We start from the raw sequence: 13,662 nt of genomic DNA on the forward strand, positions 1-13,662 counted from the left end.
ACATGGGCAATGTGTTTAGAACTGTATACTTATAACACAAATATAAACAGGCACTAAGATTACCTTCTTCAATTGTGTTTCCATCTTCAAACATTCTTCCTTTTTCTGTTCTAATGCAATTTCCAGTGTTTTCAGTCTTGAATCTTTCTTCAGTCCTGATGAAGCTAATGATGATGCATGCTCCTTAAGATCCAGTAATGATGTCTAAATTAAAAAATGTGAAATAATTATCAAGTAAGTGTAATAGTTAGCTCCTTTTCTGTCTTTATTTTTCTCTTATCCCTTCACACTATGTTCAGGATCTAATTTAGAACAACATTTTTTTCAGGTTGTTTGCATCACTGACTTAAGACTGCTTGAATCAATTCAGGCTTTCAGGATCAAAATAAAACCTCATCTAAATTAATTTCAAAATAATTTTTAAAGATGGACAATTTTGTAAACTGGAACTTGTGCTCCAGTGACAGTGATGTTTAAGAAAAACTGATTTTCAATAAAATTGCATTTTAAATTATATGTCATTAGAAGATATAGCCACTGAGAGAGTTGAAAGCATTTCTGTATACAGCTTCCATGGGATAAAACAGATTCAAAAAACCTTAATCCAAAACACATCTCAACTTCTTTATTTCTGAACAATTTTTCTGTTTGCTTTTTTTCCCCTGTCAAATGCTGATTTCCAAGTAGACAAAATGTTAGTACTTTCTGGGTTCGTATTTTTGTATTGTTTTACTTTGAGTTCTGAAAAAAGAGAGGAACAGAGAACATTTATATTTCTCTCATATAATTAAGGTAATTTGTCTAGCCAACTGGCTCATTACCAACTATCAACCTAATTAATCAAAGAAAGACTCTCGAGTCTGGCAGTGTAGTTTGCATAAAGGAACAAATATTATCCTCATGTTTTTGGCACCCACAGCTTTCATCAGCCTCTCTCTGCTCCTTCCTCCCTACATTCAGACTGGACAAGCTTATTCCCAGCCTATGAGCACAGCTCAGTCAATGCCATCACTGACCAGCAATCAGCCACTACTAACAAGATTAACTTGGGATGGCTGCTATCCCTGAAAAGGTGGTTCTGAAACACTGATGCTTTGCAAATTCTCAAATGATGTACTCTACCACATCAGCTTTGTCAAAGGACAATTACTACAAAGAAACAGTTTTCTTCATCTCAAATGTAACACAAATAGAGACAACAAATAACTCTTTCACAATAGATTCATGTTGCTGGTCAACCTCTTTCTCTGTGAGATCTCCTTGTAAAATGCTGACTCTCTCTTTCAGGTCCTTAATGTCTTTCTTGTAGTTGTCGATCTCTTCCTGTTTTTCTCGTTCATCTCTGTCACGCTGCTCCTTTAGACGCTCAATGGTCTTTTCCTGACAAAAGAAAGCACTCTGTGAAGGAAATCCCTCTTAGTCCATTCAGCTCCTGAGGCTTTTTATCACAACACTTCTGACACACTTTAAACGAGGAGAAGCAATGTATTGCCATTTTCTTTTCCTGACAGTTCTAAAGATCCTCAAGGAGGAGAAAACTGGAGAAATCTATGGATTTGTGGCTGTGAAACACCAGGATTTCTGGATCCCTGAAAGTTCAGTGCTGTTACACTGCAGCCCAATTCATCTGGTTCTGATTATCAAAATCAACCTAAACCAGGATGCATTACAGATTGCTTCCTGACTTATTTAAACCTTATTTTTCTACAATGTACTGTTAAATCAGCGGTTCTTTAGAAAAGAAGGGTTGTACTGCCTATGTGATGCTGGGATTTATATACAGTAAGAAAAGGCAAGAAAATACTTTTTTGGGAAACTACACATCAGTGGAGCTTTGGATATCTTGGAATGTGAAGGAATGCAAGCAAATTCCCCAACCTCAGGTAAAGTTTAACCATAGTTCATAGAATCTAACAGACTAAAGGAGCTGTAGTCCTGCTTCTCTGGGAATCAAGAAAAGAAAATATACAGTTATCCCAAGAAGTTGTCCTACCAAAAGAGAACAGGATGGTCTGTCTGTGAGCCGGTTATCTCCGAAAATCGAGCATTAAAAGAAGCAAATTTATCAGGATAATCACTGCGGACCCACGCCGGGAACGGGCCGCGCCCGCCTCAGCGACGCGTCCTGCAGCGCCCTCTAGCGGGGGAGGGCCCCGCCGAGACCGCCCCGGCCTGGGCGCGCAGCCGGGACCGGGACCGGGAATGGAAACGGGACCGGGAATGGAAACGGGACCGGGAACGGAAACGGGATGGGCACGGGAATGGAAACGGGAGGGGCACGGGAACGGGAATGGGAACGGGATGGGCACGGGAACGGGCACGGGAATGGAAACGGGAGGGGCACGGGAACGGGAATGGGAACGGGATGCACGGGAACGGGCACGGGAATGGAAACGGGAGGGGCACGGGAACGGGAATGGGAACGGGAATGGGAACGGGATGGGCACGGGAATGGAAACGGGAGGGGCACGGGAACGGGAATGGGAACGGGATGGGCACGGGAACGGGCACGGGAACGGGCACGGGATGGGCACGAGATCGGGATGGGCACGGGAAGGGGATCAGGATCAGCACAGGAACAGGATCGGTATGGGCACAGGAACGGGATAGGTACGGGATCAGGACTGGGATGTGCACGGGCACAGGATCCGGATGGGCACGGGAATAGGATGGGCATGGGAATGGGATCAGGATCAGCTCAGGAATGAGATCAGGATGAGCATGGCAATGGGCATGGGAACAAGCATGGGAATGGGATCAGGATGGGCACGGGCAAGGAAATGGAATGGGCATGGGCAAAGGAACAGGATGGGCACGGGAATGGGATGAGGATGGGCACAGGAAGGGGATCAGGATGGGAATGGGATCGGGCATGGGATCAGGATGGGCACAGAATCAGGACGGGCATGGAATCAGGCACGGGATTGGGATGGACACGGGCACAAGCACGGGATCAGGATGGGCACGGGCATGGGATTCGGGATGGGATTGCGCATGGGATCAGGATCGGGGTAGGCACGGGATTGGGAATAGGACGGACACTGGAACAGGATCAGGATGGGCACAGGAATGGGAACAGCTCGGAACCAGAACCGTGCCTTGGCACGGGGCCGCCCTGCAGGAACTCCCCAGGGCTCTCCCAGCCATTCCCACACTCACCTTTTCTGCCAACGCTTCTTCCAGCGTGGTCAAGGCAGTGTCAGTGTTTGTGGTGTCGGCCTGCAAGGATTTCACTCGATCCTTCAAGCTGCTCATCTGCTTCTCCTTGTCTCTCAACTGCTCCTGAAGGTTTTCAATCTTGAACAAAAGGAGTCAATTTTAAGACAACGACAAGGAAAACCATCCAGAATCATCTTAGGTTGTATAAAATGATTAAAACTATTCTTAAAGCAAATAAAGCCTAGTTCTTATAAGCCTTCCTCATCACCAAGTGATATAACCAAACCCATCAAATAACAACAAGGAATCAGTAAACTTTCCTACAATCAGGAATAAATTCAGAGCAAGCAAGTTCTGAATAGTATTCACAAGAACACCATAAAGAAAACCTATCATTCCCAATTTCTGAGGATGTCCGGCACTGTGTCAAAGGATGATCAACATATTAACAAAGAAACACATTAAGGAGGGAAAGAAAGTGACAAAACCCTTACTACACACGTAAACTTAAAAAAAAAATCACTTAATAACTAAAAATTTGTGAAGAAGTATTGTTTGAAGTATTTTCTTTGGTACCATCATCATACTTTTTGCAACACTGGCAAGTTGCTTGTGCATCTCACAAGTGGCTTGCTACATGACAGACTATCACAAATTGCCATTTCCTGGGTGGAAAATGTACCAGCCTTGTTTTCTGTGAGTGTAGAATTTAATCTGTTTAGCAGTTATGAATATATCTTTTCATACACTGAGAAGACCTAATGCCAACCCCCTTTCATGCATATATACACATCAAAAGAAACTGACACATTAACATGATAACATGTCAAAAACAAATTTATCAACAAAGGAGTAAAATGTACACAGATTTCTCAGTTGCTTCCTTTTTGTGTTGTTTTGGAAAGTTCTTGCATCAGCAAATGCATATAATAAACTAAGCAATGAATGACACATGGCATGTAAGGTACCCAACTACAAAACACTTGCAGCAAGATACTCTTTCAAAGACATTTGTAAGAAATATTGTGACCAGACAACCCTAAAGGCTACCTAATCCTATATTTATAATGATAAATTAAAGCATTAACTAGCCTTTTGTTTCACCTGTTAGCAGCTGCTTGGTTACTGGAAATACAGCAACTATCCTCAGGTTTTACTCTTCCATGCTGGAAAAACAGAGTTTCTGTGATTACACAGCAAATGGCTCTGTGACACATGCACTACTACCTTGCTATCTGTATAGAAATTACAACTGGAACACAACAGAACATGGAGATTGGTTTATCTTCATCATTCATTTCTATTAGAGAAAAAAAGTATTAGACCTTGAAGTTATGCTCAAAAGTGAAATAGGGCTCAATGCTAAAAAACAAAATTGAAGACCACCAAAAAAAACATAACTAGAGACATATCATGGCAGTCAGAAATAACTGTAAGAACTGAAAATTCCTTTTTTGTATACTCAGATCAGGTGTTTAATGCCTTGTTAGCATACACCTGTAGCCCCTGGAGCTGCAGAAAGAACCCCACTAGCTCTGACTGAAACGTTCTGCTGCCCACGTGCAGGGCTGCCCAGGAGTGGCTGCCTTTGACTTCAGCAGCTCCCAGTGCCATCAGCTGTCTAGACAGGCTGCCTGTTTGGACAGCTCACCATGAAAATAAACTACAAAGAAGGCTGAGTTATTCTTAGACTTGTGTTTACTTCTGGAGGAGAAACACTCTGGCCAAAGGCTCTGGCTGGCTGAAGAGGGGACAGAGCAGAGTGGCTTTCTGCTGGGAGCAAACCACAAGAGGCAGCTGATTAATTCAGCTTCAGCACATATTAAGGTGCTTACCAAGGCAGCACAAGCACTTATTTGCACAAGCCCAGTGTGCATTTTCATGTTTCAATGACACTGTTTGCTATGACCACAGTAAGATGACAGCACTCTGTATGACTGCTGCACCTCCTCACTGCAACTGCACCCTCTGCTATTAAAAAACACCCAAACCAAAAATGTGATGTGTATGAAGTGTGAACCTGTCTATTCCTTCAGTCTACATGCATATTTTTCAGTCTGGAGCAATAAATGGTGGGGTTTGTTATCACTGAGGGAACAGCAGGTATGCCAAAATATTGCCAGTCATATTTAGGCACTACCTAAAAAGCCACTGTAGCTCCAGATGTGCATTTTGCAGGGTCAGATAACTGAAGGACCTGATCCTTAAATTACAGAACATTGGAACTGGCATTATGGGTCAAAACTCAAATATTTCTGTAATAACAGATGCAGAATTTCCCAAAGAAATCAACAGCAATTTGCCTTCATTCCATTTTTCTCCTAATTCTGGAATACCATAGCAAATAATAAGTATAGGGTCTCCACAATGATATAACCTGAAGAAGAAAGCAACTAAGTCTACACTCTGTCCATGTAATTAATTAATGAAGAAATTTGCTCCTATGTCCTTGAAAGTAGTTTGAGAATCCTGTCAAAAAAGGATTCTTAACCCCCCCACCAAAAAAACCAATTCTGAACAAATTCTCAAATAACTGATGAAAATGAAAGAGGTAACCAGAACAGGGTCTCTGCTACTCATGAAAAGATTAAATAAACCTTAATGGAATCTTCAAGCCCTGTGGAACAGAGTGGCACAAGAATTGAATGAGAACTGTTCATTCTTGAAATATTCAGAGAGGATAAACCTCCTCAGAAATGTTCCACAAACCTAAGGAATATATATATATATATATTACTGTACTGTATTTCTAAAAACCTCCCAAAAATAAAAAGGAAAAGTATTTTCCTTTTTCACACAATTTTTATTTATTAACAGTCTTTTTTTCTTGCCATATTTACTTATTTTACAGTGTAAAGCCAGCAATCTATGGCTAAATCAGCAACATTATCCTTAGTGTAAAGGTACACAGGGCTACACTGGCATCATCTGCTCTGCATGCCAATTTTTCCATCAATAATGATTTACTGGAATGTTTTTTCCAACATTACCAGTTGTCAGGCACTATAATGCTTCAACTTGGGTGATTTATTCTTAGTTGTGTGGAACTAATTATTTTGCCTTCCAGCCCTGCAGCACAGAGTAGAGGCAAGAGAAGATTCCTCTAGCATTCTGCTCCAAAGGCAGGAAGCATTCCACTTCTTGCAAATACAGACTCAGTAATAAGCCCAGGCAAATGCAAATGAAAAACAGCCCAGGGATTCAAACAAAACACATCTAGTTAAACAGCCATCAAGGCCACTAGATGCCCAGATTCCTTTGGTTAGAGGTTACTAGATTCTGTGTATCATGCTTCAGCCAAGAAATTCTTCCATACTGTGTCCACCCTCTTGCCATGCCCTGGGGCATGAGGAAATTGAAGACTTCAAATACAATTTCAATTCTATCAGTGTCATTCTGAATAAATGAAGTGGGTTTGTGAACTGGTCATTAAGCCTCTTCCACAATCAATTTAACAGTTGATAGTATTCCTCCAGAGTAGTACAGGAGCAGATGTGCAAAAGAGCATCACAGAGTTCTGTTTAGCCTTGCACTTCTTTGATCCCAGCTTTCCCCTGGGGGAGCAGCAATGTAAACAGGATCTCAACAATCAGAGGGGTTTCAGAAGGTTTCTGCTCCATTCCTGTGGCACAGCCATCCAAATAAACAACAACTTCACATAAGCTGTTACTTTTCCAAACAGTTCTTGCTTGGTTTTATAAAGGCACTATTGGTCACTCCAGCTCCAGGGTCAATGACCACAAGGAAATGATGGATTATCACCAATCACAGGCAGAAATGTTTCTTTCACAGCAGGAATACAAACATGGGGATGAAAGATGCATTTTTGGAAGGAAGAGTGGGTGAGTAAGCAGGCATGTGATGATAGAACAGCTACAGCTCTGTCTAGGTCGAGACATGCCACTCCTTTAATATAAAATAACTAATATAATAATAAAAACTTGAGAGTCTACAGTCATACTTGAATTGCTGGAGGCCCATGGTATTTGAGAAACTGAAAAAGATGGGCTTGCATCAAAATCAAATTGACAACATAGTTAAAACAGGCATGATTGCATAAAAAACAAAAAAAAATACTGCTGTGGGGAAAAAGGAAAGAGGTTAGTGAGAGATCACCTTAAGTACTCAGAGACTGCTCAACAAAGCTGTACTATTGGATTTGTAATTATTACTGCATTTCATGTCATGTTTTGGAGAACATAATGGAAGCCTATAAGATATTACTGGGGAGTTTTCTGAGATTAAGCTCCAGTTTTATTCATGTCACACTGAAAATTTCACCATTATAATTGTCTTCCTACTGCAAAAGCACCACTAGAACAGTCCTGCAAAAATGAATGAATTGCAAAAATGTGCATTTAATTTAGCATTAACAGATTCTGTGAGTGTGAGAAGCAAGGTCTGTCACATGAGTGAATATCACTCATAGTACTGAACTGAATCACTACACTGAAAGTAATGTTCTTGCTATTAATTTTAAAGGTTAAATTCCCAAGACTAGCAACAATGTGATGCTTTAGGCAAAGCATGTCTTTTTGCAAGGGTGAGATTTTTAAGTTGTTTTAAAGTTCAGGACAGATCAAACAATTTTCATTTTTCTCAATAAGATTTTGGCAAATGCAAATCAGAGTTTCTTCCAAAGTTCAGCTACACTTATAATGTTTTTGGTGTTTTTTCTCTTTTAGATACAACCAATTGATATTAATATGGTTGTCAAGTTATATTCAGAGATCCTTGTTCTTGAACCATCATACTAAAAGCCATCTCAGGGAACACTGGATTAACTTTTATTTTGCTTCCCAATAAAGTTTTCTTTTACTGCTCCTCTACTTCAATGCTTACCTGGAACACTACTGCCTTTGCAGCATCACACTGGAATATTGTGCACTTTGGAAAAGTCCTGATGTTGCTGACTTTAAAATAGTGGGATTTTTTAACACCTCAAATTAATACAGGGAGTCTTAGATGGGCTAACAGAGGAACATACAGTTACCTTAAGAAAAAGAACCAGGCTAGAAAGGGTGAGGACAGCACAGAGGACTAAAACTGAATTTTAAAAGGCTGAACTCCAGCATTCTGGTGCACCTTACACAATCAGACATATGAACTGCTACACAGGGTACAGCTAAAATTAAAACCAGCTCCTAATTAAAAACAAAAAAAACCAAAAAAAAACCCAAAAAAACAACCAAATTTGCTTGCTTTTCCAGGTGATAAAATCTTTCTGTCATAATTACTCTTGAGATCTCCAATCTGCAAAAAGCCTTTTGAAATTAGCATAAAGCTCTGTAGAGTTTAGCTTTACAGAAAAAACTACTTTGTTGCTATGCAGCTTAGAAAGGAAAAATAACTTAGTTTTGTGATTTTAATTTAAAGTAAACCTTAATTGTCAAATAAATAGATGGTTCACAAACAGACACATTGCTACTGCTTCAAAACAAAGCAGCTTGCAGGCAGAGAAAAAAAAATCTAGCAACTGCAGGACACTTCATGAAATCAATGCCTTATTCTTGACCTAAGCTTGCAATCAGGATGACTTGAAAAAAGAATGGTGTGCAGGAAGAAGTGCTGATTCAAGAAAAATTGACTTAACTTGTAGAGACAGTTGGTTTTTTTTGTACCTCCAGTAAAGGAGCAACAAAGAATTGACACTGATCCAACAGACTCTTCTCTTCCCATTGCCTTTTATGCAAGGCTGCTTTGCAAGTGTATTTATACCAGCCAGAAAAACAGTCAATCTATGTTTATATAAATAATCTCTAAGGACATCTATTTCTATCCCTTTGTTTTCCTTGGTCCTCCTTTCTTTTGCACACCCAGCCACTCTCTGGTAACACCAGTTTTATGACAGATCACTGCAAAGCAGAACTAAGAACAACACTCACCATAAAGTGAATTTTAATTCTAGCATCTTCTAAACAGTAAAGGTTTCTTCTGTACTGTCACATTCCCTATAACAAGCAGTATTTAAGCAGATCTTTCAAATCATATTATCAGAATATCAGTATCATGTTTGCAATCCTTCTCTTCTGCTAATAAACAGCTTGAATTTCCTTCAAACCTAACACAATCCTGTCACTAAAGTTTGCTTTTTCTGAAAACTCATACTGAGAGGAGTTTTCCTTACAAGCTTCTAAAGATTCTCCAGCACAATTCAAATAGAGAAAAAAATAAAAATTAGGACCCCAAGAGTTAAAACTGATTTTTGAGTTGGTAAATGTCCTGAAATTCACATTTTCAGGGGAGCCAATGTATATGTTGTTCTTAAGCATTGTCTCAGTTCCAAAGCACTGCCTAGAAAATATTACACATTAGAATAATGTGTAATATGTGTAATAATGTAGCAATGACTCACATCCTCAGACAGCTGTAAACCAGTTAAATTTAGTTGTGGAATTGCTTCATTCTGAGGTGGTTCAATAATACCAACAGCCTGACCCAGTTAAAAGCAGAATCAAATTTTGAATCAAAATCCTGCCATGGACACAGGTCAGTATAAGGCAGGGGGTTTGACCTGAAGGGAAGGAACTCTTTCTACCCCACTGATACTGTGTCTCAAAGCATACAGATATTACTATGAGTGGACAATACTTTATGTAAAATGCAATCAAATAACAGAAGTATAAAACCTGCTCATAAGAGATTTGATTTGGCAATATGTGAGCCAGCTGGTTGGTTACATATGGTTAATTACACCATCCATTAAAAATTCTCTATCATTTGTTTATCTGAGAGCTTCTCTGGGTGGCCCCTTTTGTTGATATTTATCAGGTAAGAGACTGCAGTCATTATCCACCACCAAGATTGGACCCTTGGTTTTCATCAAGACAATTTGTTGGTTTCAATTTGAGTCAGATACTTTCATTCCCACAAGTAATTCAAAACAAAACACTGCTATCATAAATACCAAAACAAAACAGTTTAAACTCTGCTGCTCCTCTTCAATGAAGTTTAGATATTACTCATTTATTTCATATATATTAAAATGTCATTATAATGAGAACCATAACTGAAATCATCTGGTAATTAATTTCCCAATCTAATTACAAATAACATCCATTTGGTTGAAATCCTGGCCTAATCACACAGAATAACATCATGCTAATTCTCCTTTCAGCTGTGTCCTGACATTCTGAAGCAATCTCTAAGGCTGTGTTTTCCCAAGTTTTACTCCTACATCCTACCAAACACAAAAGGATTAAAAACCCAAATATTCTGGGTTTTACTCACTCCTGTTCAAAGTCTCTGAACAGGCTCTAACAAAATGTGCACAGATTTAACTTAGGAAAGTTCATTACAGAGAAAACACAAATACTACAAATTGGAATAATTTCATATTGATGGATCCCAAATGCTCAAAAAAAACCAAACCAAAAGTACTTTATTGTGCAAGGCTGATAAAACAAGGGGGAAAACTGAACTTAGTAACTGTAAAGTTAGATCTGAAATCCTGTTTTGTAAAAAGCAGAATAAAACTAACAAGCTGTGACATTGCTCTTAGAACATCTCAAGGTTCACAAGGCTAACACTTAGAGTAACATTTTAGAAGTGAAAAGTGAAAAGGATTCTACACTGAGAATTAAACTTTTTTACTTGGATAAACCATATTTCATTGATAATTACTGTGAAACAAACAGCCCTCTTATTCTCTGTTACTCAGCAATTCTAATGGTGTTTTTCTGACTTGCTTGAGACTTTGGTTTTGGCTCCACACAGAGTAAGGCTCCTGTAATACTGATACCTCCTCTGTTAGAGACACACATCACACTCTCACAGCAGGAAAAAAGGTCAAGAAAAGACAGAGAGCAAAGGATGAACTCCTCAGAATACTGAGACAGCCATGAATAGAAATCAGGCAGCAGAAAAGACCAACCATTGAGGCAGACCAATGGACAGGATGGGAACATGGGATTTAATGCTGATTATAAAGGAAATCCTCACAGCAAACTGAACTCCATTTACATTATCTTTTAGGCTCACTCAAGCAGAAGGCTGTACAACCTGAACAAAGATTTTAAAATAAATTAGATTCAGATACTGAATTACTTTTCCCAAATCACTGATTTATTATGATCAAAGATACACTGTAGGGTATAACTGTCCTAATCCTGAGGGAAAAGCTCTGGAAAGGAGGGATGCTTCTAATCCCAGTGTAAAACATGGCCAGTCAGCTGCAATTGTCCTGCTTCATCCTCCTGGAAAGGATATGGAGTGATGAATAGCAAGGGATTAGGAAATCATACTGTAAATGCTAAATATGAGGGTGTATGTTTTTCAGCATTTAGCTCTCACTGCTCTTACAGAATTACTTCAGAACACAATTACAGGTGACTAAATATCAAACTCTCACATTAGCTACTGGTCCATACTCACAACCCCCTAAAAATTTTAAGAACTTCATGTACCATCACCTGCTAGCACCTCTTTATCATGCAGAAGAGCATCCTAAGTATGAAATGCATGCTATCCTGAGACAAAGGGACCTTAGTTTCTCTGCTGACACTACTCCATGCTGGCCAGTTTTCTTACCCTTTGGGTGAAATCACAGATTTGAAAGCTGTTAATACACTTGTACCTTATGACAGTCCTGAAGACTGTATAAACTGGTAAAGACCCAGCTTGGAAGACTGTTTAATATAGTGGGCTCAAAATTCACTCCTGAATCCAGGAAGCTATTGATTTAAACTGAAAAATGACTCCTTCCCTGTTCTAGCAAAGATCCCTAAGTAGACTAACACAATCACTAATGTCTGTTCCAGACAAAACTCAGACAAAACCCCCAGGGGCAGAAAACGCCTGGTGAGCAAAGTGCTGGAAATTGTGATGCCTCACAAGGCAGGGAGCAAAGAGAAGCCATGTGAGGAAGACTGATGTAAGCAACCTCAAAAATGGCACACACCCTTGCTTTTCCTGCCTCTTCAATCATGGGGAAGTTTGTGTTTGTCTTGCACCACAGTGAATGCACCAACAAAGCTTATTAGCTTTATCTTGGAGACAAACTACACATTTAATTCATAATGAAGGCAAGGGGCCCCAGAGTTGGCTGTCCTCCCAGATCCCTTCAAGAAACCAGAATTTGTCAGTCCCCCTACCTATGAGTAATGTCCCATCTTGCCAATCAAGAGGTTATCTCAAGGCCCAAGAAGGACATAATATTAAAATGACTTCTCCTCTTGGAGGGACACTAGAAAAGTTCCTTCCATGTATTTCAACAGATTTGCCAGATTTGCTCAGTTGTGGTTTCAGATCACACCATGAACTGCAATGGAGTTTTCTTGTAACTGAGCTGTTGCTATCAATCTTGTGTGACACTGTTAGAGCAGTGTGCATCAATTTAAAACCCTTCGTCACCAGGCTGCAATAGCTGAACTACAGAATCAACATCAGTAATGTCACAGGCCTGCTTTCTGTCTTTGTATGAGCCTACTTACCTACAAGGGTTACTTCAGAAAATAAAAAAAAAAAATCAAGCACTTCAGTTACTAAAGTCAACTAATAACATCAATATAAATGGACAGAATATTCCTTACTTTAGTTCTCAAAATAAGAAACTGCCTTGCTATCTTTCACACAGAGCAACATTTGATTTTTTAAAAGAATACTAGCATACATCTGGGAATATAGGAATATATCCTACATAGAATCCAGATGTTTTTCTTTTTATTGTGGCACCACAAAATGCTCAAAAAAAGCAATATAAAAATAAAGAAGCACACTTTCCACTTAAAAATTCTAAATAATAACATAGGCAGGTATAAAACCTTATTTTGAATCCAGTATGTCTGTCTGCTATAGATGCTGCAGTAGCAGCTATAACTGTGCACTAAAATTACTATAATACCATAAATAGTGTATTCCTTGGGTAAGTCCCTGGAGAAACCACTGTCACCTCTACCAGTGAAGATGCCATGGAAAATCTTGTCTCAAGCTAAGCTTGTGGACCTTTTAGGATCATTATTCCAATCAGAAAAATGTATGTTATTAAATAGCTCAAAAGAACCAAAGATAACAAATCTTTGGGATGTTCCTGAAACTGCTGTAACATCCTTGGTATGGCAATAAGCCACCTTTAAAACTGAACTAGCAAGGACCTTAAAAGTGATATGAAAAAACTCTGCTATTCTCCTACCCTAATATCATCTTATTAATGGAAGAAAAAAACCAAAACAGCACAACACACCATGTCACCTGAGCTGGGCTGCAATTACTCTGGAAGGTCTTGATACATGGTCAGAGAACTGCAAAAGTCCAAATGGAGGGATAAGAATCCTACTTTCAAAGTGGCCATGGCTCACTGTGCAATGAAATTAATTCTGTGTTGTGTCCTAATTTTCCATGTAGACATTAAACAACTAATCTACCTGGATGGCAGAAATGAAAAAAAAAAAAAAAAATTAAAAAAATTACATAATACTTATGCCAAATTTTGAGAGAGATGAGAGATTAAAAGCCTGTCAAATTTTTCCTATTATTCCTCTAACTGATGATAATACTATTATCTAC

The 13,662-nt window shown here is 39.2% G+C and overlaps 1 protein-coding gene across 6 annotated transcripts in view; it reads right to left on the bottom strand.

The window, feature by feature from the left end:
* Positions 1 to 13,662, bottom strand: part of ERC1 (ELKS/RAB6-interacting/CAST family member 1) — a 269,449-nt gene that overhangs the window by 170,066 nt on the left and 85,721 nt on the right. For all 6 annotated transcript variants that reach the window (XM_056515238.1, XM_056515211.1, XM_056515230.1 and 3 more), the window contains 3 exons: positions 3,160 to 3,297; positions 1,240 to 1,380; positions 64 to 204 (listed from right to left, as the gene is read on the bottom strand). In XM_056515238.1, the coding sequence (XP_056371213.1) occupies positions 64 to 204; positions 1,240 to 1,380; positions 3,160 to 3,297 (420 nt within the window). The remainder of the gene's footprint in view (positions 1 to 63; positions 205 to 1,239; positions 1,381 to 3,159; positions 3,298 to 13,662) is intronic.

Source organism: Oenanthe melanoleuca, chromosome 1A (assembly GCF_029582105.1).
Source record: "Oenanthe melanoleuca isolate GR-GAL-2019-014 chromosome 1A, OMel1.0, whole genome shotgun sequence".
NCBI lineage: Eukaryota > Metazoa > Chordata > Aves > Passeriformes > Muscicapidae > Oenanthe > Oenanthe melanoleuca.